Source organism: Tenrec ecaudatus, chromosome 11 (assembly GCF_050624435.1).
Source record: "Tenrec ecaudatus isolate mTenEca1 chromosome 11, mTenEca1.hap1, whole genome shotgun sequence".
Classification (NCBI taxonomy): Eukaryota; Metazoa; Chordata; class Mammalia; order Afrosoricida; family Tenrecidae; genus Tenrec; species Tenrec ecaudatus.
The window spans coordinates 112,484,792-112,512,718 of NC_134540.1; the positions used below are offsets into that span (position 1 = coordinate 112,484,792).

General features: G+C 40.1%; 1 protein-coding gene across 1 annotated transcript in view; it reads left to right on the forward strand.

The window, feature by feature from the left end:
* NDFIP2 (Nedd4 family interacting protein 2) overlaps positions 1-27,927 on the forward strand; it is a 75,345-nt gene that overhangs the window by 13,238 nt on the left and 34,180 nt on the right. Inside the window, exons 2-3 of the mRNA XM_075563508.1 lie at positions 6,799-6,964; positions 22,749-22,882. Of these exons, the coding sequence (XP_075419623.1) occupies positions 6,799-6,964; positions 22,749-22,882 (300 nt within the window). The remainder of the gene's footprint in view (positions 1-6,798; positions 6,965-22,748; positions 22,883-27,927) is intronic.

Genomic DNA, 27,927 nt, shown 5'->3' on the forward strand with positions numbered 1-27,927 from the left:
TCTACAAGTTAGCAGTTTAATCTCACCAAGTTGCACCACAGAAGAGAGATCTGGAGAACTCTAAGAAGCAGGCACCCCTTATGCGTCCTTGGCGAGACAAGGCTCATGATTCAGTCTCGGCCTGTACAGGTTTTTTTCAGGTTGGAGCTTCAGTTCAACTATTGACCAAGTTAGGAACACAGAGCAGACACTTTTTGAGCTTTGCTGTTGGAGTAGTGGGAAGTTCGAGCTTGGAGGTGTTTGACAACTGCGGTATCCCTGCATTACAAGGTAGCCCCTACGCCTATGGGCGATGCTCTTACTTTGGAGGGAGTTCTTTCTATGCCAATGGACAGACTATGTGGAATTGTCTCCATTTTAAGCTCAAAACCAAACTCATTGCCATCCAGTTGGTTCCAATTCAAGGCCATCCTAGGTCCTGTTTCAAAGGTTGAAACAGGATTGCTAGATAATCAACTGTAAGAGTACAAGTTGATGTTCCAAAAATGTCCATTTCAGCTAAGCATGCTGTGTAACTAGACCCACCTAGAAGATATCCTTCCTCCACAGATAGCCAGGATTGCACAGCACAGCCAGAGACATTGTGAAGGCTTCATGCTCCCACCCCCCACCCCCTACCTGGGTTTCAGGAGTTTTGGACATGTAGTAGAATAATGTAGGTCGATGGCTTCACTAGGTCTCCAGTCTGTAGCTACTCTGCCCAGCTGAACCCCAGTATAAAGAGTCTCAGAATGACTCTTCTGGAAACTCTATTATCCAGCTCCATAACTCACTAGAAGGAGAACTGCTGGTCTGTAACCCGCTGAATCTAATAAAATATTGTTTCTTAGATTGGCTGCAGGTCAGTTTTTTGTTCTCTTGGCACCTATATAAAGAATCTCTCTCTTCCTCTTGAGATTGAGTAGACCACACATCATTTAAATTCTGCCTGGGCTAAAATTTGTCTTTTGTAACTGCTGATTCTTAGTCCCAGTTCTGCCATCTGGTCCTAAGTAGAGCCAGGATATGGCGTTAGATGAAATATATCCACCTTTCAGATATTTTTTGAAGTATGCCTTTTTCTTAAAAGCAAAAATTCCACAGTTCTCTTAAGCCCCACCGTATGCCCAATCTAAACCAAACAACAGCTCAACACAATAACCATTCTGGTGACTAAGCTACAAGCTCTGGTGCTGGGCACTGATTGCTGAAAAATGTGTTAAAGCACATTGTTACTTTCAGAAAACAACCAGTGAAATATTTGGTTCCTCAAAACCAAAGCTTCCAGTTATTATATCATCATCTTAAGATGAAACAAAGGCCTATAGGAGACACGTCGATTCGAGTGAAACAGAGTAGTTTATATACAAGAAGGCTAGGCTTCTAGCTTGTTTTATTATTAGATTCAACTTTGTCCTTTGACTCATAGCAACTGTATTGCACCCAAGAACAGAAGGTCCCTCTGTCCTGTGCCATCCTCACAATTGTTACTTTGTTGAACTCATTGTTCCAGCCTCTGTGTCCATCCATCTTGTTGAAGGTCTTTCTTTCATTTCCCCTTGAATTTACCTAGAATGATCTTCTGTTCAGGAATTAGTCTATTTTAAGCAAGTGAGATGTCTCACCATCCTTGCCTCCAAGAACATTCTGACCATACTTCTTCCAAGACAGATTGCTTGGTTCTTTTTGCAGTTTGTAGTGTTGGGTCATTTACCTGTTGGAGGACATTAGAAAGAGCCTGCCTGCCCTAGAGCCTGGCTGCCCCTATCTGACCAAGGCAGATAGTTCCAAAGGGCCACAGATCCATGAGGCATATGCCCCAGCACCAAACAAACCAATTGAAAGCATCACCCTACCTTGGAATTTTTATGGATGGAGGTTTCTACCCACTCCCTTTATTGCTTTACCCTCCTCCCCTTCAGACCAGCTTAAAACTCACTCTCTACCACAGATAAGAGCGACTTCTTGGGTCCCCCAAATAGGGCCTGTGGAGTTTGCCCCAGTTAAGGGTGTCCATCTCTCCCTCTCCCTTACCCTTCTTTCCTCCCCCTCCAGCAGAGTCAGGGAATCCCTCCCTGGAAGCGGAGAATAAACTTCCCCCTTTCTTTCTCTGGCCTGGCCTCGGTTTGTCTATGCAGAGGACTTAATACACAATACTTTCAATATTCTTCCCAGCACCATAATTCAAATGTATTGATTCTTTTTTGTTCTTCCTTATTCAGTGTCCCAACTTTAACATGCATATGAGGTGATTGAAAATACCCTCGGTTGAGTCAGATACACCTTAGTTCTGAAAGTAACACCCTTTGCAGCATTTTAAATAGGTCTTGTGCAGATTTATTTACCCAGTGCAGTGTTTTAATTTCTTGACTGCTGCTTCCATGAGTCTTGATTGTTGAGCCAAGCAAGATGAAATCCTTCACAACTTCACTCTTTTTACTTTTTTCCCCTTTTAACTTGTATTTTCATTTATTTGTTTTTGTTGTTATTTTTCATCCTGGTAACTGCCACATGTTTTACATCTCACTGCTTCCCATCCTTCCATGCTTTTTATTTAAGTTTTTAAAAAATCATTTTATTGGGGCTAATACAACTCTTATCACAATCCATACATACATCATTTGAGTAAAGCACTCTTATACATTGGTTGCCCTCATCATTCTCAAAATTCGCCTTCCGCTTGGGTTCCTGGAATCAGCTCATTTTCCTTTTTCCCCTTCTCCCTCCATGTCCCCCCTCCCTCATGATTCCTTATTAATTTACAAATTATTATTTTATCTTTACTTAAAAAATCGTTTTATTGGGGGCTCATACAAATCATAATCCATGCATAATATATCCATTATGTAAATTTTATATTTGTTGCCATCATCATTCTCAAAACATTTTCTTACTACTTGAGTCCTTGGTATCAGCTCCTTGTTTTTTCCCCTCCCTCCCTTCTCCCCCCTCCCTCATGAACCCTTGATAATTTATAAATTATTATTTTGTCATTTCTTACACTGTCCAACGTCTCCCTTCACCCACTTTTTTTGTCCATCCCTCAGGGAGGGGTTATATGTAGGTCCTTGTAATCGATTCTCCCTTTATGCCCCACCTTCCCACCACTCTTCCGGTATCGCTACTCTCACCACTGGTCTTAAAGTGTTCATCTGTCCTGGATTCCTTGTCACTGAAGACAAAATGAGTGCATAAGCAAATGTAATGAAGAAAGCTGATGGTGCCCAGCTATCAAAAGATATAGCATCTGGGGTCTTAAAGGCTTGAAGGTAAACAAGCAGCCATCTAGCTCAGAAACAGCAAATACCACATGGAAGCACACCAGCCTGTGTGATCACGAGGTGTTGAAGGGATCAGGTATCAGGCATCATCAGAACAAAAAATTATATCATTGTGAATGAGGGACAGTGCAGAGTTTGAACCTAAAGCCTTTCTGTAGACAACTGGACATCCCCTTACAGAAGGGTCACGGGGAGGAGACATGAGTCAGGTTGCATTGTAGCAACGATGAAACATACAACATTCATCTAGTTCTTAAATGTCCTCCCCACCCACTGTCATGATCCCAATTCTACCTTTCTGTTTTTACTTTTTATCATGTTATCTATTTGCCTGATTTTGAGGATTTTTTTAATGCTGCAACCCTTCATCATCATTAGCAAGTGCATCAAGTCGTCCTCACTTTGAGTAAACAAAGTCTTGTCATCTGCATATCATGCAGGTGATTAGTAAGCCTTCATCCAAACCTGATGCCCCCTTTTAAAAAAAATAATTTATTTTATTTTATTGGGAGCTCTTGCAGCTCTTATCACAATCCATCCATACATATATCCATTGTGTCAAACACATCTGTACATCTGTTGTCATCTTTTTCAAAACATTGTCTTTCTACTTGCGTCTCTGGCATTAGCTTTGTATGGCTGGATCAATACCAGGCCAGCCTCTAGCAGCAAGTGACCTTGAATCTCCCACACTTGTGGAGCTGACCAGAGCTAGCTGAAACAACTAGCAGCGAGTGACCTTGAATCTCCCACACACACCTGCGGAGCTGACCAGAGCTGGCTAATGGCCCGCTTTGTTCTTGGCCCGTGGCCCTGCACCCAGCATGAATACACCTGGAACCAGGAAGACACCTTACATTTCAGAAACCTGGACATACGTGTATCTCCCAATCCCTGACAACTTTACCTTATATGGACTCAAGGCAGCTCAGTAACGTGTTCCCCGGCTGTATAAACACCACTCCTGTAGTCTGGAGTGCGACTCCCTCGGCCCAGACATTGTGGACCGTGGGGCTTCGCCCACGCTGGGTTTTTATCCCAATAAAGCCTGCTTGCTCATATTCGACTGATTTAGTCTCTGGCGCCTCTCGACTACCTTACAAGCTTCTTATTTCCCCCCCTTCCATACCTACCCTTCCTCCCCCATGTCCCCTTGATAATTTATTCTTTTTTTCATGTCTTCTTCATAGTTTATAATAGTCTCTGATTATACCTTTCCTGATTTTAAGCCATTCAGTGTTTCATTGTTCTATTCTCACAATTACCTTTTGATCCATGTACAGGTTCTGTATGAGCACAATTAAATGTTCTGGAATTTTCATTCTTTTAAAGGCTAGAAATAGTTCATTTTGATCCACAAAGTCGAATGCCTTTGTAGTCAACAAAGTACAAGTAAGCAGCCTTCTGGTTTTCTCTGCTTTCAGGCCAGGTCCATGTGATGTCAGCATTAATGTCCGTTAATCCATGTCTTCTGTATGCCACGTATTCATGAGGTTATCAGTACCTGACAGTGATTCGATGCTTTCCATAAGGTTTCACTTGCCAGTTCTTCGGAAGTGGACAGCCTGTTCTTCCTTCATAGTTTCTCAGTTGGGAAGCTCTGGTGAACATGTTTTTGTTTTGGTGACCCTGCTGGTGTTTGAAATATTAGTGCCATAGTTTCCAGGATCACATAAGCCACTCCAGTATGTAAAACTTAGGAGCCAATGAAGCACTTGGAAGTGTTTTGTTCTCTTGTACATAAAGTAGTGGTGAGTTGGAAATGACTCAGTGACACCTAATAACTCAGAAACAACACCTTCTGATACTGGCTGAACCTCTGGAAGATCCCTGTCAATGTATCGCTACAACTGCTGTTGGATGATCTTCAACAAAATTTTACTTGCATGTGATGCTAATAATACTGTTCTATAATTTAAGCATTCTGTTGGGTTACCTTTCTTTGAAATAGGTACAAATAAGGATCTCTTCCAATCAGTTGGCCAAGTAGCTGTCTTCCAAATTTAATGGCCTAGGCAAGTGAGTGTTTCCAGTGCTTCACCAGCTTGTTGGAACAGTTCAGTCTGTGTCCATCAATCTCTGGACCCTTGTTTTTGGCTAAAATACTTTCTGTGCAGTTTGGACTCCTTCCTCTAGTAACACTGGTTCTTGCTTGTGTCTTACCTCTTGAATTGGCTGATAGTCCACTAGTTCTTATTAGTACAGTTATTCTGTGTATTCTTTCCATCTTCGTTTGATGTTTCCTTCATTTTTAGTTGCTGAGCTTCTCTGTCTCTTCCTACATATTTAGTTAAATTGATTTCTGTGTTTCCCATCTGATATTTGCAATGAAGTTGTCATTGGCTGTGCAGAATTCCTTCATGTGGTCTCCAGCTTAGTTTCTTTCATCAAGTTTCCTAACTTTCTTCGTTCTTTGTTTCGAACATTTGCATACAATTGAGAACAGTTATCGGTGCATCTTGATTGCATGTTTGATCAATTTCAGACGGAAGCTGTTAGTAACATTCTTGTTTGTACAGCACTAGCTTTAGTGGTTTAAATTTATGATTCATCCATAAATTTGAATAATAGTTGTCTTCATTGGATTTCCTTGTATGGGGATACATATTATCCTATCACAGACGGTATTTTACTTCAAGATGTGTCATAAAATATCCCTTTTGTCTAGGAATCCTATATCATTCTCAGCATTGTAAACCATATTACCGCCTGATTCAAGATGGCCAATACAGCCCATTTCAGCTCATATCATTTTTGATAGCTTTAATTTTTACTAGTTTCACACTTTGTACATTCCAAATTCCAATGTTTAATGCATATTTGCTTATATTTCTTCCCAGTTTAGTTGTAGCCCATCAGCAATGAATGTCCCAAACGCTTTACGTCATCTGTGTTATATTTGACTCTACCTTGAGAAGCAGCTCTTCCTTTATCATAATGGAGTGCTTCCTGACCTATGAAGCTCATCTTTTTGCATTGTATCTTACAATGCCTGACAGTGTCTCCTAGCTTGAGGTAATATAATGCATATAGTGTTTTGTTGTTGTTGTTGGTCAGGAAAACAGGCAGTCTTCATCTAGATAAAGATAGTTTCAGAGAATTTTAATGCAGCTTTCAATTTTCCCTAACTCATAGCTCTGTGTGCATGCAACTCTTTATTCAATTAAAGGCATATTTTAGTCTTTGTATGCTATATATTGTCAATATTTTTTTCAAGAAGCGGTTGATAGAAACTGCTGGAATGATAACTTTTGAGGTGACACATGACTAGACACAGATCTCAGTTTGTTACTGTTTATGTAGCTCTGCCTATAACCCCTCTTCTTTCTTCTAAGGTTAAGAATGTAAAAGAGAACCAGTGGACAGAATAATCGAAGGTAGTTTTGTTCATCTTTTAAAGGGCATTTGTACCTTGTTCTTGACTAAAATGTCATTTGCCTAAAAAAATTTTAAACCTAGGTTAAAAAATGTATAATAATTATTTATGTAGTAAATAATCATCAGAATTACATTAAGGTTTTCCTCTTTGTTCTTTTAGCTTCACAATGAAGAGGATACTTCAGAACCATCTGCTATAGAGCAGCCATCAACTTCGAACACAACACCACCCATTGGACAGATTGCTCCTTCAACACCTGTGATTGATTCTGACTCTTCTCCTCCACCTTACAGTAGTATTACTGTGGAAGTACCTACAACTTCAGGTATTTTTGTTTTAATTTTAAGCAAGTAGCCATATTTCTAAGGATTAAGTTTTTAACCATTATTACCATGTATAAATATCACATCTTTTAGTGCCCTCCTTTAGTTTTATGATTTAAAAATTTCCCAAGGTTAGTTAATAAAATATTTGTTTCATATATCACTTGCCTCATTTTTAAAAATTTAATTTAAAAGTAGAGCTGTTTAAACTTTTTTTTTTGGTTTATTAAAACTTCTTAAAGACAAAATACCATATAACTACTTTTGGAAGATAGATACATGTATACACAAACATGAACACATAGTGTGTACCTACTTATATATGTGATATTTATTAATTATATTACGGCATGCATATATACTTATATAGCCATAAAATAAGGTGATATTGACAGCATAAGTGAGAATGTGGTGACTATAGTTTGGTAATTAAATGTTGGTGGAGTCGAAGGGTGAACATTACATTATCCCATATATATGTTAATAAACTTTGGACATACCCTAGTTGCTACTGTTCCTCTTAATCTTTTAGCCTATCTTAATGAACTACCTTCATCTTACATGAATATTAACTGAATAGTTGTATAGTATTTCAAATATGATTTTTTTCACTCATTCTTGTTTATTTAAATCTTACAATAACAATTTTATCAAGAGTGTGTAAGCATCTGTGATCAGAGGGATCTGACAGTTCAGTGAGTAGAAGATGAAAATTGTTCTTGAGGCCAAATATAATATTTCAAGCTCGAGAAAGGCTCTTATCTTCCCTATGATGAGGGCTATTCACCTTTCCAGAGGCTCAGCCCAAACACATCTTCCTGAGCTCACAGGGTCCAGGAGCAGAGAAAGTTTGCTTTGGTTTTGTTTCTGTCCATTCAAAATTCTGAAGTCTGCCAGCTTCTCAAGTTGTATTTCCCCTGGGACTGATGCAAGAGTCAAGGACAAAGACAGGTTTGAAGAGCGCTGTTGGGGGTCAAGGTGGGTGCGTAACAGGAACACATTTTTTATCCTCTTTTTGGAAAAGACACTTGCCTGCCTCACAGTTTCAGATCATCTTGTTTTGTTACCCCTCAATGTCTTGTAAGAAAACTCTTCACGGGACTGAAACTTATTTCCTTTTTTAATTTGCCTTTTAACCATCATCTTACATGACATTCAAGAAGCCCCAAACCAAATAAACCAAAGAGGTGCCGCAGCCATTCCCTCTCAGGGAAACCTATTGGGTTTCGAAGTAGAACTGTGTTCGTAGAGTCCTGAGTAGTGTGATCTTTTGGAAGCAAATCCCCAGAAATTTCCTCGTATGCTCCCCTGTGGGGGTTCAAACTGTCAAACTTCTGGTTAGTGGCCAAGCACATTAACTTCCAGGGACTCCCGAAGAAGGCCCCCGTTAGCTTTATTTAGAGCACTTGGCTGCAACCAGACAGTTAACTTTATGACCCAGTAGCTTCCAACTCAACATTTAGAACTCTTACTTAGCTGCGCACTCTCGGAAGCAATTTATGTCATAGGTCTGAGTTATAGGTCACAAAACAAAGTAAGATGCTCACTGTAACATCAGAGCCCTGGTGGTCGTTACTATTATTTACCCCATTGCCTTTCCATCCTCATGAGATAGCTTGAGTGTATTTGGCCACAGTTCTGATAACAGTGTAAAATCCTATCAAGTTTGCCAAGTTTCCTTAAAATGAGATGAATACATGCAACTATGGATACTTTCTTTAGATATTTCATATATTCATTATATAATAAAATTATTCATAGTGGTATAAAATTTATTTTTAAATTAGTTACTGAGACTAGTTTTAACATTAAAAACCTTTCAAGGAGTATTTTATCTTCCTATTTCTTATTCTATAATTAATGATGTTTACTGCTCAAAATTCATGCCAATTTTTTTGGTTACTATTGTTTTCTTGCCCAGATTTCATCTAGACCATGTGGAATATATAAAAAGATCTACCATTTCTTTCACTAAATTAGTTTCCCCTTTTTTCATGACCTTTAAAAATAGGTATTGCTTGAAAGTCATACTCCCATTTTTTTCACTCATCAAGTGATACTTTATTTGTATACGTTTATTTGAACATTATGATTGATTGGAGAGAGTAGAACTGTCCCTGAAGGTTTCTGAGACTGTAGTTCTTTATGGAAGTAGGAAATCATCTTTCTTTCATGGAGTGGTTGGTGGTTTTGAACTGCTGACCTTGTGGTTAACAGCGTAGTACCTTCGATATTATTTGTTATTTTCTGTTCTTTGAATTGGGGTGTCATTGTAATCATTTTGATTTGCATCTCTCGGATGGCTACTGATTTTTTTGTGAATATTTTTTCATGTGCTTGTTAGCTATTTGGAAGTAATTTTTAGTGAACTATTTGTTTATGCCTTTTGTCCATTTATTAATTGGATTTTTTTAGATATGTAGATATAGCTTTTAGAGACTAGTCCTTTGCCCAGTGTGTCATTGCTAACGATTTTTCTTTCAGTTTGTGGGCTCTGTTTTTATTCATCTGATGAAGTCTTTTGATGCCTTGTCTACTTTTAGTAGTTCGCAGTCATTTATTTTGTGTTCTGTATGTGATAGTGCCAACATATGGGTGGTGATTAATCAGGTTGAAGTTTGATTGGAGGGCAGAAATAAATGGCTCTGCAAGACCTGCCCTATCTTTCTTGCTTCCTGGTGCTCCCACCAGTGTGCTGCTGCTTTAGCTAGTGTTCTCTACCTTAACTTGGGTGCTACACTACCTGTGGGCCAAGCCACCCCCTGAATCCTGCTACTGGAGCTTACAGGCTCCTTTGAGATCTACTTTGCCATGCTGCTAGTGTGTGCTTCACTTGAGCTTGAGACTGGCGGATCCTGTTGCCGTGCTTGAATTCCAGATCCCATCAGTGCCTGCCGCACTAAGTTCCTTAGCTACTGACTATTGCTGACCTACCCTGCTCTCTGCTGCTGTAGGCAGACTCTGCCTGCCTTGCCCGAGGGAAGACTCTTGTCTGCGTCTTTGACCTTTGGACCCAACAGCCCACTTGAATTGAAGGACTTCCAGTATATTAACTTTTGAACGAAAGTGAGTTGAACTGAGCCCTCAGTGTGGACTAATTAGCTGTTATATTCATTCTCACTGGGTACACACACACACACACACACACACACACACACACACACACCATATATACTCGTGTATAAGTCGAGTTTTTCAGCACATTTTTTGGCTTAAACATGAGTCAGTGGTACCCCAGCGAGGTGTAACATCTCGCTTTGATTGCCGTTCCTCCACTGTTCATTCAAAGCCCCGCTGACACTGCAGGGATTTGAATGTTTGTTTACTCACATCTAACCAATCAGAGCCGTCCTATGACGTGGGCAGCTCCAATTCGCAGAAGCACCCATAGTGATTCACTTACTCTGGCAGCTGAACTGGTAAGGATGTGTCTGTGGCCGCGCTCCATCTCTCCCCTTTGGTCTCTGTGTTAATTCACATCCTGCATTTCCCACCCGAGGCTTATACTCGAGTCAATCAGTTTTTCTGGTTTCCCAGGTAATAATTAGGCACCTCGGGTTATACTCGGGTCACCTAATATTCGAGTATATACGGTATATATAATTTATATATAAAATCATAAATGTACTGATTTTGTTTCTCTAGAGAACCCTGCCTAACACATTATATTTGATAGTATGTTTTTGGCCTGCAACAGAGCCTTTATGTTTGTCCTATTTTTTCATCAATGATTTTTAAAAACAAGTGATTTAAATGTACTAAAATTGTACAGTCAGTACCACAATCAATTTTAAAACACTTTCTTTATTAAATCTCCTTACCCACCCACACCTTCCCTTGTCATAACCCTAAGGAACCATTCATCTAGTTACTGTTTCTTTAGATTTAGGCATTGCGGTGTTTATATAAATAAAATCACACAAAAGCACCAAAAATAACAAAATAAAGCACAAAATTCGTGATGCAAGAGAAAGTATAAGAAATAGAAATTAGAACAAACTTAAAAATGGGTCAAAAGGGAAAACAAATGATAATATGTTAAATCTACAGTAATCCACTTTCTAGTGTACTCTATCTGAGGGCAAGACTACTCGCATCCCTGGACAGTAAGCTGAAGGAGTTCAGTGGCAGCTTAATCCAAGTGGGGACTCTGGAAATGCACTTTGGGCATTCCCTTTATCCATAGTCTTCTGCCAACCGGTGTTCAGAATTATTTAAGTTTGAATACCATTCCTTTCTCTGATCTTGGAGTTTATTATTTGCATTCCTGTATCACATAGACTAGTGTGTTTTTTCCATGTGGACTTACCTAACACTTTAAATAGACAAGCTTTTAAATTGGGGCTTTTATGTAATTCTAGCCCCAATCTAAGAATAATTAGTTCTTCTGAAATGGCCCTGCTTGCTGTCCATATTGAAGAAGTACACCAGCCTGAGTGATCCAAGGATAATAAATAATATAATACAGATGTAAAGCAGGGAATGGTATCTGCATAAATTGTGAACACCTGGTTTGCAGAAGGCCACGGAGGACACTGGAAGGGTAGAATCCATTTGTGGGCTGTGGGCTCTACACATGGATTAAGCCTCCCATGAACCCCTCAGATCATAGTTGAGGGATGTGAATAGACCTGTTATCAGACAGACCACATTGTAGAGTCAATTGTGGCAGATTTAGTTAGGTCAAAATAGAATACCATATCATTTGATTTCCCATTGACCATCTTAAAAATGTTTCCATTAAAAAGAAAGTGAAGGAAATATGCATGCATTAAGCTCCTCGTGAAGCCCCTCTGACTATGGTCGGGGCACATGAATAGCCTGTTGCCACACAGAAGGCATTGAAAGGTGGGTTGTTGCAGATATAGTTAGGTTAAAATTTCTCACCTGATTATTTGATGATCCATTAAATTTTTTTCTAGCTCTTAGTATTTTCTGGTTTTAATCTTTTTATCTGTTTTACTTTGTTATTGTTAATAAAAATATGTTTTCTGTATTTGAAATCCAGAATAGGTAAATCTGTAGAGATAGTAACCGGATTAAGGGTTCCTTGAGAGTATGGCAGCAGAGTTAAGGGGAAATGGATGTCTTTGTTCCTCTTGAGGTCAATATATTGAGCGGGGCTACACTGTAAGAGCTCATTTTTCTTAGAAGAGGGCTTACACTTAAGTGTGAGCTCAAAATCCATTCATATATTTAAAGTTTTTATACACATACCTGGTCTACTTTAGAGGCAGCATTACCAACTTGGTGAGAAATAATTTAACCCCATGAGACATTTGTGAATTCTAATAATAGTATAATTAATCTAGCCAGTGGTATAGAATTTAAAATACTATCGAGAAAAGGAAAATATACATATATAGGAATGCTTTTTAGTCTAAAATACATGGGATATTAATAAACTCATACAGATTATAAATTCACTATGTCAGCAGGGCTCCTAAGGCACTATGTAGGTGTAGAAAAATAGCAAAAGAAAAGTAGTAAAAGGGGGACTCTTAACATATAGCACTTACACTTAAGTAAAGACCAACTAGGTTTGCTTAGGAAAGTTGCTGAACTGACAATTGAATCCAGAAAATAAAAGGAGAAATAAATTTATTAGGTTTAATTTTCTAAACCTAGAAAATAGAAAGTATGGTTTTTCTTTGTTACATGAAACTAGGGGCAAGTGGGATACTGAAAAATTAGGAAAAAAATTACACTTTTTAAAATGTTGAAACATAATGCTTATTCTAAAAAAAGTACACTTTAAATGCTACCAGTTTGGAGTCATATACCCCCATCTCCCCTGAAGTCTTTGCTGCTGAAGATAAGGATTGCAGCCTTTAGTATGGCTTACATCTCAATATCAAGAAGACTAAAATCCTCACAATTACATCAATAAGTATCATGAGAAATGGAAAAAAGATGGAAGTTGTCAAGGATTTTTTATCTTGCTTGGATTCACAATCAGTGTTCATGGAAGCATTGCATTGAGTAAATCTACAGAAGACCTCCCACCCCCCCCTCCACCCCCCCTCCCCACCGCGGGACATGGAAGAGCCAGAAGACCTCTTGAGTGTTGAAATGGACTAGGTTACCTTGAAGACTACGGTGTGCCTGGTGCAAGCTATGGTATTTTCAGTGGTCTCATATGCATGTGAGAGTTGGACATTGCATAGGAAGGACTGAAGAAGAACTGTTTGAACTGTGTGCAGTTGAACAATGTTGGAAGTACCAAGGGCCACAAGAACAAACAAATCTGTCTCTGAAGAAGTATGGCCAGAGTGCTCAGAGGGGCAAGGGTGGTGAGATTTCTTTCTTGTGTGCTTTGGACTTGTTGGAAGGAGAAACTAGTCCCTGGAAAAGGACTTACTGCTTGGTAAAGTAGAGGGACAGTGAGAAAGAGAAAGACCCTCTATAGATGGATTGAAATAGTGGCTGGGACAATGGGCTCATGCATAGGAACAAATGGGAAGATGGTACAGGACCAAGCACTGATTCATTCTGTGTGCATGGGGTTGCTAAGGGTTGGTGCCAACACATTGGCACCTAATTCAACATACCACTTATACCTGATTCTACTATTTAATAATTAATTGTGTTTTTGGGGCAGTCACTTAACTTTTCTTTAAAAAATTAAAAGAAAATTGTGAATCAGGTTGTGGTTTACACTTCACATCATCAGTTTTGTACTCAGCATTTTAAAGTACTTATCAACACCCCCCCCCTTCCCCCACCAATAGTTTACATTACTCCTCCTCCTTCACTTTTCTCTCTTGTGGATTATTGTTGTCCCCTTAAGTAAATTCTCATATATTCCAGCTTTTCTGGAGCCATTTGGACTAGGTGCACCCCTGAAACAATTGCCCTGAGATAGTCTAAAACATAACTAAAGATATCCCCTGAAGTCATTTAAAATTTTTTATTAAAGGTTTTTACTGGGGACTCTTATATCTCTTATCACAATTCATATATTCATCCATTGTGTCAAGCACATTTACACATATACTGCCTTCAAATTTTCAAAGCATTATCTTCCCACTTAAGCCCCTGATATCAGCCCTCCATTTCTTCCACCTCCCTCCCCCTTTCCCACCCGCCCTCCCTCACAAACCCTTGATAAGTTATAGATTATTATTATTTTCATATCTTACATCATCCTCCGTCGTCCTTCACCCACTTTTCCATTGTTTGTCCCCCTGGGAGGGGTTCTAGTTTGATCCTTGTGATCAATTCCTCCCCTCCCACCTCTTCCCTCCCCTCCCCCCATACCATCCCCCTCCCTTAATCCTCCTGGTATCTCTTGTTGGCTCCGAGGGGTTTATCTTTCCTGGATTCCCTGTGTTGTGGGCTCTTATCTGTAGCAGTGTGCATGTTCTGGACTAATCCGATTTGTAGGGCAGAATTGAGGTCATGATAGTGGGGGGCAGGAAGCAAAGAACTAGAGGAAAGTTGTGTTTCACCAGTGCTGTACTGAACCCTGGCTGGTTCATCTCTTCCCTGTGACCTTTCTGAGAGTGGATGTCCAAATTGTCTAACAGGTGGGCGTTGGTTCTCCACTCCATGCCCCCCCCCCCCTGCATTCACCTTGGGTTTTTTTTTTTTGTTCTGGGTCTTAGATGCCTGATACCTGATCCCATGTACAACTCATGATCATACCGGCTGGTGCGCTTCTTCCATGTGGGCTTTGTTGCTTCTGAGCTAGATGGCTGCTTGTTTTTCTTCAAGCCTCTAGGATCCCAGATGCTATATCTTTTGATAGCTAGGCACCAGTAGCATTCTTCACCACATTTGCTTGATCGTGTTGGGAAGGTGAGCATCACAGAATGCCACATTGTTCAAAGTGTTCTTGTATCAAGGGAATGTTTGAGTTGAGGGCTAATGTCCTTCTGTAATCTTAATAATTAACATATAGATATGAGTACATAGTTCTATTCCCCTCTCATTATATGTGTATTTACATATGTATATACATGTATTTAGACCTCTATAAATGTCCTTTGCCTCCTAGTTCTTTCCTCCATTTCCTTTTACTTTCCTCTTGTCCCACCATCATGTTTGGCCTTCATTCGGGGGTTTAATAATTCCTCACTGCTGCAGTGCCCTTGATTAAGCCCCACTGGGCATCCTATGCTCTTCTTTTCATTGATTTTAGTTCACTTGTTGTACCTTTGTTCCTGGGTTGGTTTCCCCTCCGCCCCTTCTTTTCTCTCACCTTCCTGTGTCCCATAGTCCCCTGGAACCATTGGTCCCATTCTATTCATCTCTGAATTATTTCTCCCGCCTAGCTTATCTAGATAACATGCAGATACATTAATAAGTGCAAAAACCAGGCAAAGCCAAATAAAACAGCAAAGGAAGTCAAAACCAACAAAACACTAACAACAACCAAAGAAAACAAAACAAAGAAAACAACAACAAAAAGCCACTGACAAAAATGGAAAAGCCTATGAATAGTTCAAGGTCTGTTTGTTGGCTTTTATGAGTGTTTTCCAGTCCAGTCTGGTGGGGTGCCACACTCTGCATCCAAAGTCTATTTTTGGTATTTTTGGGGATTTCATCACTTCGTTCCCTTTGCTGCTCTGTTGCCTGCCCTTAGTGTTTCGCCCCAGCATGATGGGGTCAGATTGTGCACTATTCCTGCACTGTGTCTCCAGTGTCGTCCCCTGCCGTGCTATGGTTTAGTGAGGGACATCATGTCTTGTGGTGGGCCTGGCCCTATTGTCCTCTCTGTGTGTTGTCTGCTCTTAGCAAGAATATTGTCCTCAGGGCTTGGTATGCCAGGATGTCTTCTCCTCGCTCTCCATCCCTTTTCGTTTCTTCCATATGCTCTAATCTGATGCGCCCCTCTCCCAAGCTGTAATCCAGTGCTGTCTCTGAAGTGCATTCTTCTGAGAGGGGCGTGGGCATGTACACATAGTTAAGATTGGGGCTGGCCCCGCAGACCTCTATTGGTTCCCTGGTACATGCTGGTATCCACGTCTTGGCGCGTGAGGGTGAAGCCTGGTCTCCCTTTTCCTGTGAAGATATAAACAATACCCTCCTCTTGGGTGGGTTAATGTCCTGACCTCCCCCACCCCCATGTCTTTTTTTTTTCTTTCCTTTTCCCTCTGATTTAGTGGCTGCCGTATGTATCTTGCCCTTGATTGTTTGGCCTCTGTCGTAGTTACTGGACCTCACCCCAGGATGTATGGATATAGTAGCTTTTTCCCAAGAATCCATTTATTTTAGCTTACCTCAGCGGACTCATGTATTTGTCCTTTTGTGCTTGGCTTACGTCACTTAGCATGATTTCCTCCAGTTCTTCCCATATAGCCATGTGCTTCATGCGTTCATCGCTGCTATTTAGGGATGCGCCATTGTATGTATGTACCACAGTTTTTTATTCATTTGTCTATTGTAGGAAATGTGCGTTGTTTCCAACTCCTTGCAACTGTGAATTGTGCCTTGATGAACATTGGAGCACAGATGTCTGGCCATGGTTTGTGTCTTGCCTCTTCTGAGTGTATGCCTGCTAGAGGGATCGCTGGATTTTGTGGTAGCTCAATCTCCACCTGTTTTAGATATCTCCAAATCTATTTCCATAATGGCTGTATGTACCTCCACATCCAACAACAGTGGACAAGAGTTCCTATCTCTCCCAAACCCCTCCAACACTTGTTGATTTCTGATTTTTTGAATTGGGCCTTCGTTGAGGGTGTTAGGTGGTATCTCATTGTTGTTTTGATTTGCATTTCTCTTTTGGCTAATGATCGGGAACATTTTCTCGTATGTTTATTGGTCATTTGGATTTCTGCCCCTCTGAAACTTCTGTTCAGGTCTTTTGCTCACCTCAGTGGGCAGTTAGCTTTTTTCTTATTGTAAGCTCGTAAAGTATTGTACATTTTAGCAATAAGACCTTTGTCTGATGTGTCATTGCTAAAGATGTTTTCCCAGTCTGTGGGCTCTCTTCGTATTCTCTTGGTGAATTCTTTGGATGTACACAGATGATTTATCTTCAGTATATCCCACTTGTCAATTTGTGACTCCTCTGTATTTGTATCCTTCCCTATTTCTGATATCTTATGTATTCCTTGTGCCAAGGTTCTCAGGTTCGTCCCAATTCCCTCATTGATGGCCCTATTAGCTTGGACTTTTACCTTAAGGTCTGTGATCCACCTTAAGTTTATTCTTGTGTGTGGAGTGAGGTAAGGGTCTCGCTTTATTTTTCTGCAGGTAATACCATTTTTTCTAGCATCACTTATTGAAGAGGGCATCCACTTCCCATTTGATATTTTTTCGGCCTTTATCAAAGATTAGCTGTCTCTATGCTGATGTTTTTATTTCTGGGTTTTCAGCTCTTTTCCATTGGTCTGAATATCTGTCCTTATACCAGTACCACACTGTTTTGACTACTGTGACTGTATAATATGTGCTGAAGTCAGGTAAAGCAAGCCCCACCCACTATGTCCTTCTTCTTGACGAGTTTTTGCTAATTCGGGGCTTCTCTCTCCATATGAATTGGGTTATCTATCAGTTTTCCCATTTCTTTGAAGTAAGATGAGGGTAATTGAATCAGGATTGCATTAAACTTACATAGTCCCTTGGGCAGAACTGTCATCATTACCATATTGAATCTAGGAGCATGGGATATTCTTCCATTTGTTGAGGTCACTCATGGTTTCTTGTAATAGTGTTCTGTAGTTTTCGTCGTACAAATATTTCATTGTTTTAGTCAGGTATATCCCTAGATATTTCAATTTGTGCTTGGCTATTGTAAAAGGTACTACCTTTTAAATTGCCTCTTTTGTGATCTCGTCTCATGTGTATAGCAGTTAAATAGATTTCTGATTGTTCATCTTGTATTCTGCCACTGCCATATTGCTCTATTGCTTCCAACACTCCACTTGTGGAGTTTTGGGGTTTTTCGATGTATAAAATAATATCGTCAGTGATAAACAAGCGGCCACCTAGCTGAGAAACATGAAAGCCCACATGGAAGAAGCACACCAGCCTGTCTGACTATGAGGTGTAGAAGGGACCATTATCAGACATCAAAGAGCTAAAAATCATATCAGTGGGTGCCCACCTCCCTGATACGATCAATGAAGACAAACGTGTGCATAAGCAAATGTGAAGAAAGCTTATGGTTCCCGGTTATTAAAAGATATAGCGTCTGGGGTTTTGGAGGTTCGAAGATAAACAAGTGGCCATCTAGTTCAGAAGCAACAAAGCCCACATGGAAGAAACACACCAGCCGTGTGACCACGAGCTATTGAAGGGACCAGGTATCAAGCATCAAGGAACAAAAAATCATATCATTGTAAATGGGGTGAGTGCAGAGTGGAGACTCAAGGCCCATCGGCAGCCAACCAGACACCACCTAACTGAAGGGTTGTGGGGAGGAGATGAGCCAGTCAGGGTGCAGGGTAGCAATGATGAAACTTTGCTCTAGTTCTTATATACTTCTCTCCCTGCGCTGCCCCCCGCCCACTGTCATGATCCCAATTCTACCTTACAAATCCAGCTAGACCAGAGGATGTACACTGGTACAGATAACAACTGGAAACACAGAGAATCCAAGACAGATGACTCCTCCAGGACCAGTGATGAGAGTTGTGATGCCTGGAGGGTTGGAGGGAATGTAGGATAGAAAAGGGGGACTGATTACAAGAATCTACGTATAACCTCCTCCTTGGGGGATGGACAGCAGAGAAGAGGGCTGGGAGACAAAATGATAGTGAGGGGGGAGTGGCAGGCCTGGTGGGGAACGATCAAGGGTAAGGTTGCGTAGAGAAGAGGTATAGCTGTAGCCCAGGTGGGGACGGAACATGGTAGTGGGGCAGGAGGTAAGTCAAGGGAGATGGAGAAAGGAGCTGGGAGTCAAGGGGCATTTATGGAGGTCTAGACAAAGACATGTACATGGAAATATATATATGAGGATGGGGAAATAGATCTATGTGTCTATATTTATAGGTTTAGTATTAAGGTGGCGGAAAGGCCTTGGGCTCCTCTACTCAAGCACCCCCTCAATGCATGAATACTTTCTTTTATTAAATTTGCACTCTATGATGCTCACTCTCCCGACACAACTGCTGAAGACAAAGCGGGTGAACAAGTAAATGTGGTGAAGAAAGCTGATGGTGCCTGGCTATCAAAAGAGATAGTGACTAGGGTCTTAAAGGCTTGAAGATAAACAAGTGGCCATCTAGCTCAGAAGCAACAAAGCCCACATGGAAGAACACACCAAACTGTGTGATCGCGTGGTCCCAAAGGGATCAGTTATCAGGCATCAAAGAACAAAAAATCATATAATTGGCTGCACACCTCCATGATACGATTGCCAAAGACGAATGGGTGCATAAGCAAATGTGGTGAAGAAAGCTGATGGTGCCCGGCTATCGAAAGAGATAGCGCCTGGGGTCTTAACGGCTTGAAGGTGAACAAGCGGCCATCTAGCTCAGAAACAATAAAGCCCACATGGAAGAAGCACACCAGCCGGTGCGATCACGAGGTGCCAAAGTGACCAGGTATAAGGCATCATGCAAAAAAAAAAAAATGTGTGTGTGTGTATGCACACACACACACACCATAGTGAATGAAGGGGAAATGCAGAGTGGAGACCCGAGGCCCAAGTGTCGACCACTGGAGATCCCTTCACAGAGGGGTTTAGGAGAGGAAACAGGTCAGTCAGGGTGCGATGTAGTACCGATGAAGAACACAGCTTTCCCCCAGATCCTGGATGTTTCCTCCCCCCAACTACCATGATCCGAATTCTACCTTGCAGGACTGGATAGGGCAGAGATTGTACACTGGTACATATGGGGGCTGGAGGCACAGGGAATCCAGGGTGGGCGATACCTTCAGGACCAGGGGTGTGAGGGGCGAGGCTGGGAGAGTGGAGGGTGAGTGGGTTAGATAGGGGGAACTGATTAAAAGGATCCACATGTGACCTCCTCCCTGGGAGATGGATGGCAGAGAAGGGGGGGAAGGGAGACTCCGGATGGGGCAAGATATGACAAAACAACAATCTGTGGATTATCAAGGGCTCATGAGGGATGGGGGAGCAGGGAGGGAGGGGAAAAAAAAGAGGACCTGATGCAGAGGGCTTAAGTGGAGAACAAATGCTTTGAGAGTGATTAGGGCAAAGAATGATGTATGTATATGTGTGGATTGTGATAAGAGTTGTATGAGCCCCTAATGTAAAAAAAAAAAAAAGGGCTGGGAGAGACATCGGACAGTGTAACATGACAAAATAATAATTTATGAATTATGAAGAGTTCATGAGGTAGGGGGGAGTGGGTAGGGAGGGGGAAACGAGCAGCTGATATTCAGGGCTCAAGTGGAAGGCAAATGTTTTGAGAATGATGATGACAACAAATGTTCATATGCCCTTGACACAATGGATGGATGTATGGATAGTGATAAGAATTGTACAAGCCCCCCAATAAAATGATTAAAAACCAACAACAAACAAAAACTAAAACAACAGCAACAAAAATATCATCGGTGAGTAATAATAGTTTTGCCTCTTTACCCAGCTGAATACTTTTGATGTCCTTTCTTTGTATTATGTTGTTATCTAGGATCTTCAGTATGATGTTAAATAGGAGTGGGGACAAGGAGTAGCCTTGTCTAACACTCTTTTCCAATGGAATTGTTTTTGTCTTTTCTCCATTGATTACCACGTTGGCTGTTAGTTTTTCGTATATAGCTTGTATCATATTGAGGAATTTTCCTTTCGTTCCTATCTTCTGGAATGTCTTAAACAGATTGGGTGTTAGATGTTCTAGAATGCTTTTTCCGATTCTATCGATAGTATCATGTGGTTCTTAGAATTTTTCATGTCAATCATACATACTGATGGTCTTTTGTTTGTTGAATCATCCCTGCTTCCTTGATTTGTATCCCACTTTGTCATGGTGAATTGTTGTTTTTTTTTTATACACACTGTTGTATTCTATTGGCCAGGATTTTGTTAAGGATTTTTGCATCGATGTTCATTAGGGATATTGGTCTGTAGTTCTTAGTTTTTGTGGGATTCTTGCCCGCTTTAGGTTTCACATTTATACTAGCTTCACATACGTAGAGTTTGGGAGTTTTCTGTCTTTTTCTATGTCATGGAAGAGTTTGTGTAGGATTGGTGTTAGTTCTTCCTTGAATGCTTGGTAGAATTCTCCTGTGAAGCCATTTGGCCCCAGGGGATTTTTTGGTTGGTTATCTCTTGGTCTGTATTTTTCAGAGAGTGATGTATTAAAGTCACCTATTATAAATGTTGAGCCTGTGGTTTCTTTTTTCATCTTTTGGAGTGTTTGCTTTACAAGTTTCACAGGTCTTGTTGATTATGCTCACTGGTTCTTGGTCTACTGTTCCCTTGAGCATTTTATAGTGCCCCTCCTTGTCTCTTGTTATGGCTTGTATCTTGAGTTCAATTTCGTCAGAGATTAAGATTGTTAGGTCTGCTTTTTTTTGCATTGCCATTTTTTGGGTATATTTTTTTCCAGCAATTAATTCTCAACCTGTTTCGTCTGCAAGCTTGAGATGTGTCTCCTGTAGGCAGCAGATGGATGGGTTATGTTTTCTAATGAAATCTCTTAGCCTCTGCCTTTTAATGCCCGATTTCATCCCATTGATATTCAGTGTTACCCATCGATGGACTCTGTGATGTCATCTTTCACTTTTTGTGTTGGGTGTTTTCCTAACTATCTTCTTAGTTTGTGTTGTGTGTGTGGTTCATTCTTGCCTTCTTTCCACTATTGAGCTAATGCTATCTTGGGGGCTGTTTTCTCTTTGTTGCTTTCTGGGTGGAGTTCTATGTGACGGTTTCTTACTTGCGCTCTGTGAGTGTTGATCTTCTGCCCATACTGGATCGGCTATGGGTTGGGTTTATTTTTATGTATTCTTTGAAGTTTTCCTTGTCTGGGAAGACTCTTACTTCTCCATCTATTTTAATAGATAATTTGGCTGGATGTAATATTCTTGGGTTTGAGCTGTTTTCCTTCATTTTTGGGAACATATTACTCTACTCCTTCCTCTTCTTCATTGTGTGTGCTGTAGGTCTGAACACATTCTTCCTTGGGTATTTCCCTGAAGTCATTTTCACACCAAACAGGTTAGCTTAACTAATGAAAAAAAAAAATCTACATTAAACTTGCTCTTTTAAGGATCACCTAGTGGGTAGGATCAAAGTGACAACAATAACTTGAAAAGTTAATTTGGAACTTAGATAAAATCTTAAGGTGTTTGAGTATATGTTAATGGAAAAGTAGGTTGAGATGGTATCAGAGCTTCATTTAATCAGTGTTACAGAGTTGTGCATGTAAAAGTGGTTTGATTAGTATATGTTTTACTGTGTATATTCAAAACAAGAAAATAAAATAAGAAATGCCTGGGGCTAGTTTAATAGGCATATAAAGCCCTTGTTTGTGTCATGTGAGGAAAAAATACCATAGGATTTAAGTAAGATTATAAGGATATATAAGGGTTAGAAGGGTACAGGAGGTAGGATTATAAACTACATATAACAGGAATGGAGCCCTGGTGGCACTGCCAACTGCAAGGTCTATGGTTCAAACCCACCAATTGCTCCACAGGACAAACATGATACTACTTGTTCCTGTAAAGAGTTGAAGTATTCGAAACAATATATAATAAGGTTGCTATGAGTCAGAATTGACTCAGTAGTATTTATTGTTTTGAGTTTAAACTTTATAACATATAGGATTACAATAAAAACAGTCTTTTATAAATTAATAGCTTACTATACTATGTAGCAATAATGTCAACTCTTGTAAATGCTTATCTTTTTCCTTTTTTCAGATTCAGAAGTTTATAATGAATTTTATCCTGTGCCACCTCCCTACAGTGTTGCTACCTCTCTACCTACATATGATGAAGCTGAGAAGGCTAAAGCTGATGCCATGGCAGCTGCAGCAGCAGAAACACCTCAAAGAGTAAGAAAATTTAGCTGTTTTTGATCATATTTTTTATCAATATGTGCAACATTCAGCATTGAGATACTAACCACAAGAGATCATCAGTTCAGTCACCAGCTTTTCCATAAGAGAAAAATGAAGTTGTCTGTTCCCATAAAGATTTATAGTGTCAGACACCCTATATATGAGGGGATATCTCCCCCACTCCCCAAATTGGAATAGACTGGGCAGAGCAGAGCTTTGGTAGTACCCAATTTTTCCTAGTAGTGAAGCTTTAAGCAACTTGCTCTGAGTTAGTGCACCCAGTGTGGTTGCCAGGGAAGGTTCTCTGTGATCACAGTGAGTGTTTTTGTAAAAGCAGTTTTGCTATACTTAAAACTCATTTTTTGTAATGGCCAATTTAAGAGAACAGCATGCAGCTATGAGATTTTGTTTCCTGCTTAGGAAAAATGTCAAAGAGAAACTGTTGTGATGTTGAACACAGCTTACAAGGACAGTGCTTTTAGGGTTAAAAAAAAAATCAAGTGTAAATGAGTGGTTTTTTCGTTTCAAGAAAGGTGAAATGTTGAACCTTGTTCTTGGGATCCATCAACTTCCCGAAGGGACAAAAATGTCAACTTGTAGTGCATTTGCAGTTTGTTCCACAGGTCAGACTGTTTGTTAATCAAGCTCTCTATCTAGAGGTTCTGAAAAGATTGCATAACCGTGTGGGACAAAAGAGGCTTGATTTGTGGCAGGTGGTGACTGGTTTTGCCCCACCAACAATGCACTTCTTCACGCAGCCATCTCAGTGCTCCAGTCTTTGGCAAAAACCAGCCCCACACACTTTACTCACTGACCTGACTCTGTTTGACTTCTTTTTGTTTCCAAGTGAATAGGGACATGAAAGAACAGGGATTTGAGGATGTAGAAGAGATGAGAAAAACGAGGGAGGTACCATCAGCCATCCAAACAGATGAATTTGCAAAATGTTTCTTAAGAATGGAATTGCAGATTTGACAAGTGTATTAAGTGTAATAGAGAATACTTTGAAGGTGATAAAAGTTGCTTTGTAAAAACATTTAAATGCATAGCTTTGAAAAAAAACCTTTTTTGGGGGGGTACCTCATATATATAAGGGTAGCTATGAGTTGGAATAGACTTGACAGCATTGGGTTACATGTAATAAAATAAACAGTCTGTTTATTTAAAAGTATATATGTGGCTCTAGATTAGTTTGAATACATTCCATTTTGTTCAAAGCAGCTTTCTCTTAGGTAAGCTTCCCCTCTCAAATTCTTTGACTTCCTTTTTAGTGATCTTTCTTGCAGTCTATCGCAGCTTTGGTTATCCTAGACTTATCATTACCACTTTCTAAATCTTGATTTCAAGGATTTCACTTTGACCCTCTTTGTTAGTAAGGTTTACGACAGAAATAAATCTAGAGACACTTGTGTGCAAGAGAGAGCTTTATATCAATGAGTAATTGAATATTAAGAAAACATCATAGGCCGTTCTGATAATAGCCCATATGTCCGATACCAGTCTATAAATTCCTCTTCAGACTCATGCAGCACATGCAATGATGCTGAATGCAGAAAGATCACAGGCCAGTGGGTGGAAAGGCCAGTGGTAGTGGAAGCATCTCAGTGATGGCTTGGAGTTCCACATGACTCCTCCAGCTCCTGGGCTCTCGCTCCATCAGCTTAGCTCCATGTGGCTTGTCAACAGGAATATCTTGCAGGGAGAGTGTGTGTATTTGGACTCTAGTCATCTATTTAATTCTGTTACACCTCCAAATGAGGTCATCAGGCTGTGACCTGATTGACAGGCTAGATTCCACCCCTTCCCATGTTGACAGGAGATTATGTAACTGCCACACCATCCCACCCCCTATCCTTCTAACTCACTGACAAGTTAGCCGACCTCAATAGTTTTTCTTCAAATGGACCTAATACCCATTGATTGCTCACTGTTCATGTTTTCATTTCCCTCTGTATATAGTTTAGATGTTATTGTTTACCACAATAAATACTGATCCCTTTTTTTAATTCAGGTTTCATAAAGTAGCATAAGCAATTCAGTGACTCACTGGATGAACTCAAGGTAGATCAGGAACTACAGAGCAGGAAAGTATTGCTAAGTTGGGAAGACTTCAAATAATTTTTGTCAATTATTATTTAGCATACCCTACTCTGGAATGTTTGAATGATGGTTAAAGATTGTACTTGCCACTTTCTTTTTAAAAAAAGAATCAGTAATGAACATGTATGTTAATTTCATTTTGCTGAAAGGAGTGATGGTGCTACTAACTAAAGGACTTCCCAGTGTCACATGGACTCTGAGTCAAAACTGACTTGATGGAGACCTGCCGACAGCATCTCGCTTGTGGGGGGTCAACGAGATACTGGTGTGTGGTTTTATAGTCAGGTAAAAGGGTGAAATTATTTATATTTATATTATTTATATTTATATGTCAGGGTGGCAATAAGCAGGTTGCTAAAAATCTGTCTGCCTCAGATTTTTAGAAATGCTGTTGCTGCACCCTAGATTTATCCCATGTTATTCATGAAAATGACACAAAACTTTGCATTTCACACAGAGCCAGGAGGAAGATGTATTTCTATGCATTACATATACTCTTGCCATTCTTTGATCTGAGACCAGTGACTAGATAAATTATCTGGTAACTGAGTTTTTCCTGAGTGATTTTCTTCCATCACTACAACTCCTTTCATTCCTGCTTCCTTCTCTCCCCTGACCCCAAACATACACACACACACACACACACACACACACACACACACACATACACACACATACACACACACACCAGTGTCAAAACTTTAAATATTAAATAGCTTTGGACACAATTTTGCCATTAGAGAAAGACAGTAAACCTCAAATTTACTTTTTAATATCTTTGTGATCTTGGGGAAAGTCTCTATTTAATAAGTGGCATAACGTTGAAGGGACATCAATAAGTTTATAGAAAATATAATTAAAAGATTAAGAAAAATTCCCGCAGACTCTTTTGAAACTTCCTCATACAGCATGTCAATAGAATTTTTGATGTTAGGGTGCGAGCGGTGTGAAGTGGGGAGTCTATGAAGTGTGAATCAACTCTAGGTTGTTTAGTACGTCTATGGTTGTATGTGCTGTGTATACTTGAATACATTGAAGGTTAACAATTCTTTCTTCCAGGTGTGTCTAAGAGATTTTGGAAATGGTAAAAGATATTTAAAGGATGTATGTTGTGGGTCTTGTATCGTCTACTGCCTAGTTTTCATATGTAGGGCAGAACTCTAAAGAAAATGTAGTGGATATTAGATCTTGCTTTTGTGGTTCAGTGGTAGAATTCTCCCCGTCCATGTAGGAAACCTGGGTTTGTGATGGACCTTATGTGCAACTGACAATTTTTAGTGGAGCTTCCAAACTAAGATGGACGAGGAAAAGTGATCTGATGATCTGCTTCTGAAAAATCCGCCACCCACCCCCCGCCTAAGCATCACAGTAGTCCAAGGCGCAATCAGTCATGGCTTGCTGCAGACGAGGCATCGGTTTGTTCTGTTGTGCCTGTGCAGTGAAAGCTAACAACATGTATGGTTTGAGTAGCGCATCAAGGTAGCTTTATTCAATTTGGATAAAAACCTGACGTGCTACCATTTTATCCCTTCCCTACCTAGTACTTCTTATAGGAAAGTGCTTTCTTTCTATTATGTGTTTCTATATGTAGGTTTGCCAAGAGGCTATAGAATGATTAAATAGATATATAGAAACAAATGACTCATTTTTAATATTTGTGTGAAAAAGTATTTGAATTCAGTGACTTTATAAAACTTGGAATATGTCTGGTTAGAACAAGGCCAATTAGGGTCCTCTTTATAACCATATCATTTGTTTCTCAGTTAACTCACCATAGATTATTTTAGTAACTTGCTTTTAACCATAATAAATAGTACTTGATAAATTTTGAGCAACTTCATATTTCTAGTACTTGTATTTATATTTCTAGCACCTAGAAATAATTGTGATATATTTTTTTGTATTTAATAAATGATAATAAGTAGGGTTGTTTTTTTCTCTGTAGCACAGGAAATTAAGAGAAGATATAGTTTCTTTATTATAGCCCATCCATCCATCCATTGTGTCAAGCGCATTTATACATATGTTGCTATCATTAATTTTCAACACATTTTCTTTCTACCTGAGTCCTTGGTATCAGCTTACCCCCCATCCCTCCATAATGAACCCTTGATAATTTATAAATTAATTTTTTTTTCATGTCTTTCACTGACCGCTGTCTCCCTTCACCTACTTTTCTGTTGTTCTCCCCCCGGGAGGAGGTTTTATGTTGCTCATTGTGATTGTTTCCCCCTTTCTTCCCGCATCGTCCCCCTACCCTCCTGGTATCACTACTCTCATTATTGGTCCCGAGGGGTTTATCTGTTCTGGATTCCCTGCGTTGCCAGCTCTTATCTGTACCAGTGTACATGCTCTGGTCTAGCTAGATTTGTAAGGTAGAATTGGGGTCATCATAGTGGTGGGGGCAAGCATTAAAGAACTAGAGGGAAGTTGTATGTTACAACAGTGCTATACTGCATCCTGACTGGCTCATTTCTTCCTTGAGGTCCTTCTGTAAGGTGATGTCCAATTGTCTACAGATGGGCTGTGGGTCTCCATTCCGCCCTCCCCTCATTCACATCAATATGATTTTTGGTTCTGGGTATTTGATGCCTTATACCTATCCCATCAACACCAAATTGAATAAAGCTACCTTGATGCTCTACTCAGATCATACATGTTGTTAGCTTTCACTGCACAGGCACAACAGAACAAACTGATGCCTCGTCTGCAGCAAGCCATGACTGATTGCGCCTTAGACTACTGTGATCCTTAGGCAGGGGGGTTGGCGGATTTTTCAGAAGCAGACTGGTGTGCTTCTTTCATGTAGACTTAGTTGCTTCTCAGCTAGATGACCGCTTGTTTACCTTCAAACCTTTAAGACCCTATATGCTATATATTTTTTATAGCCAGGCACCATCAGCTTTCTTTACCACATTTGCTTATGCACCCGTTTTATC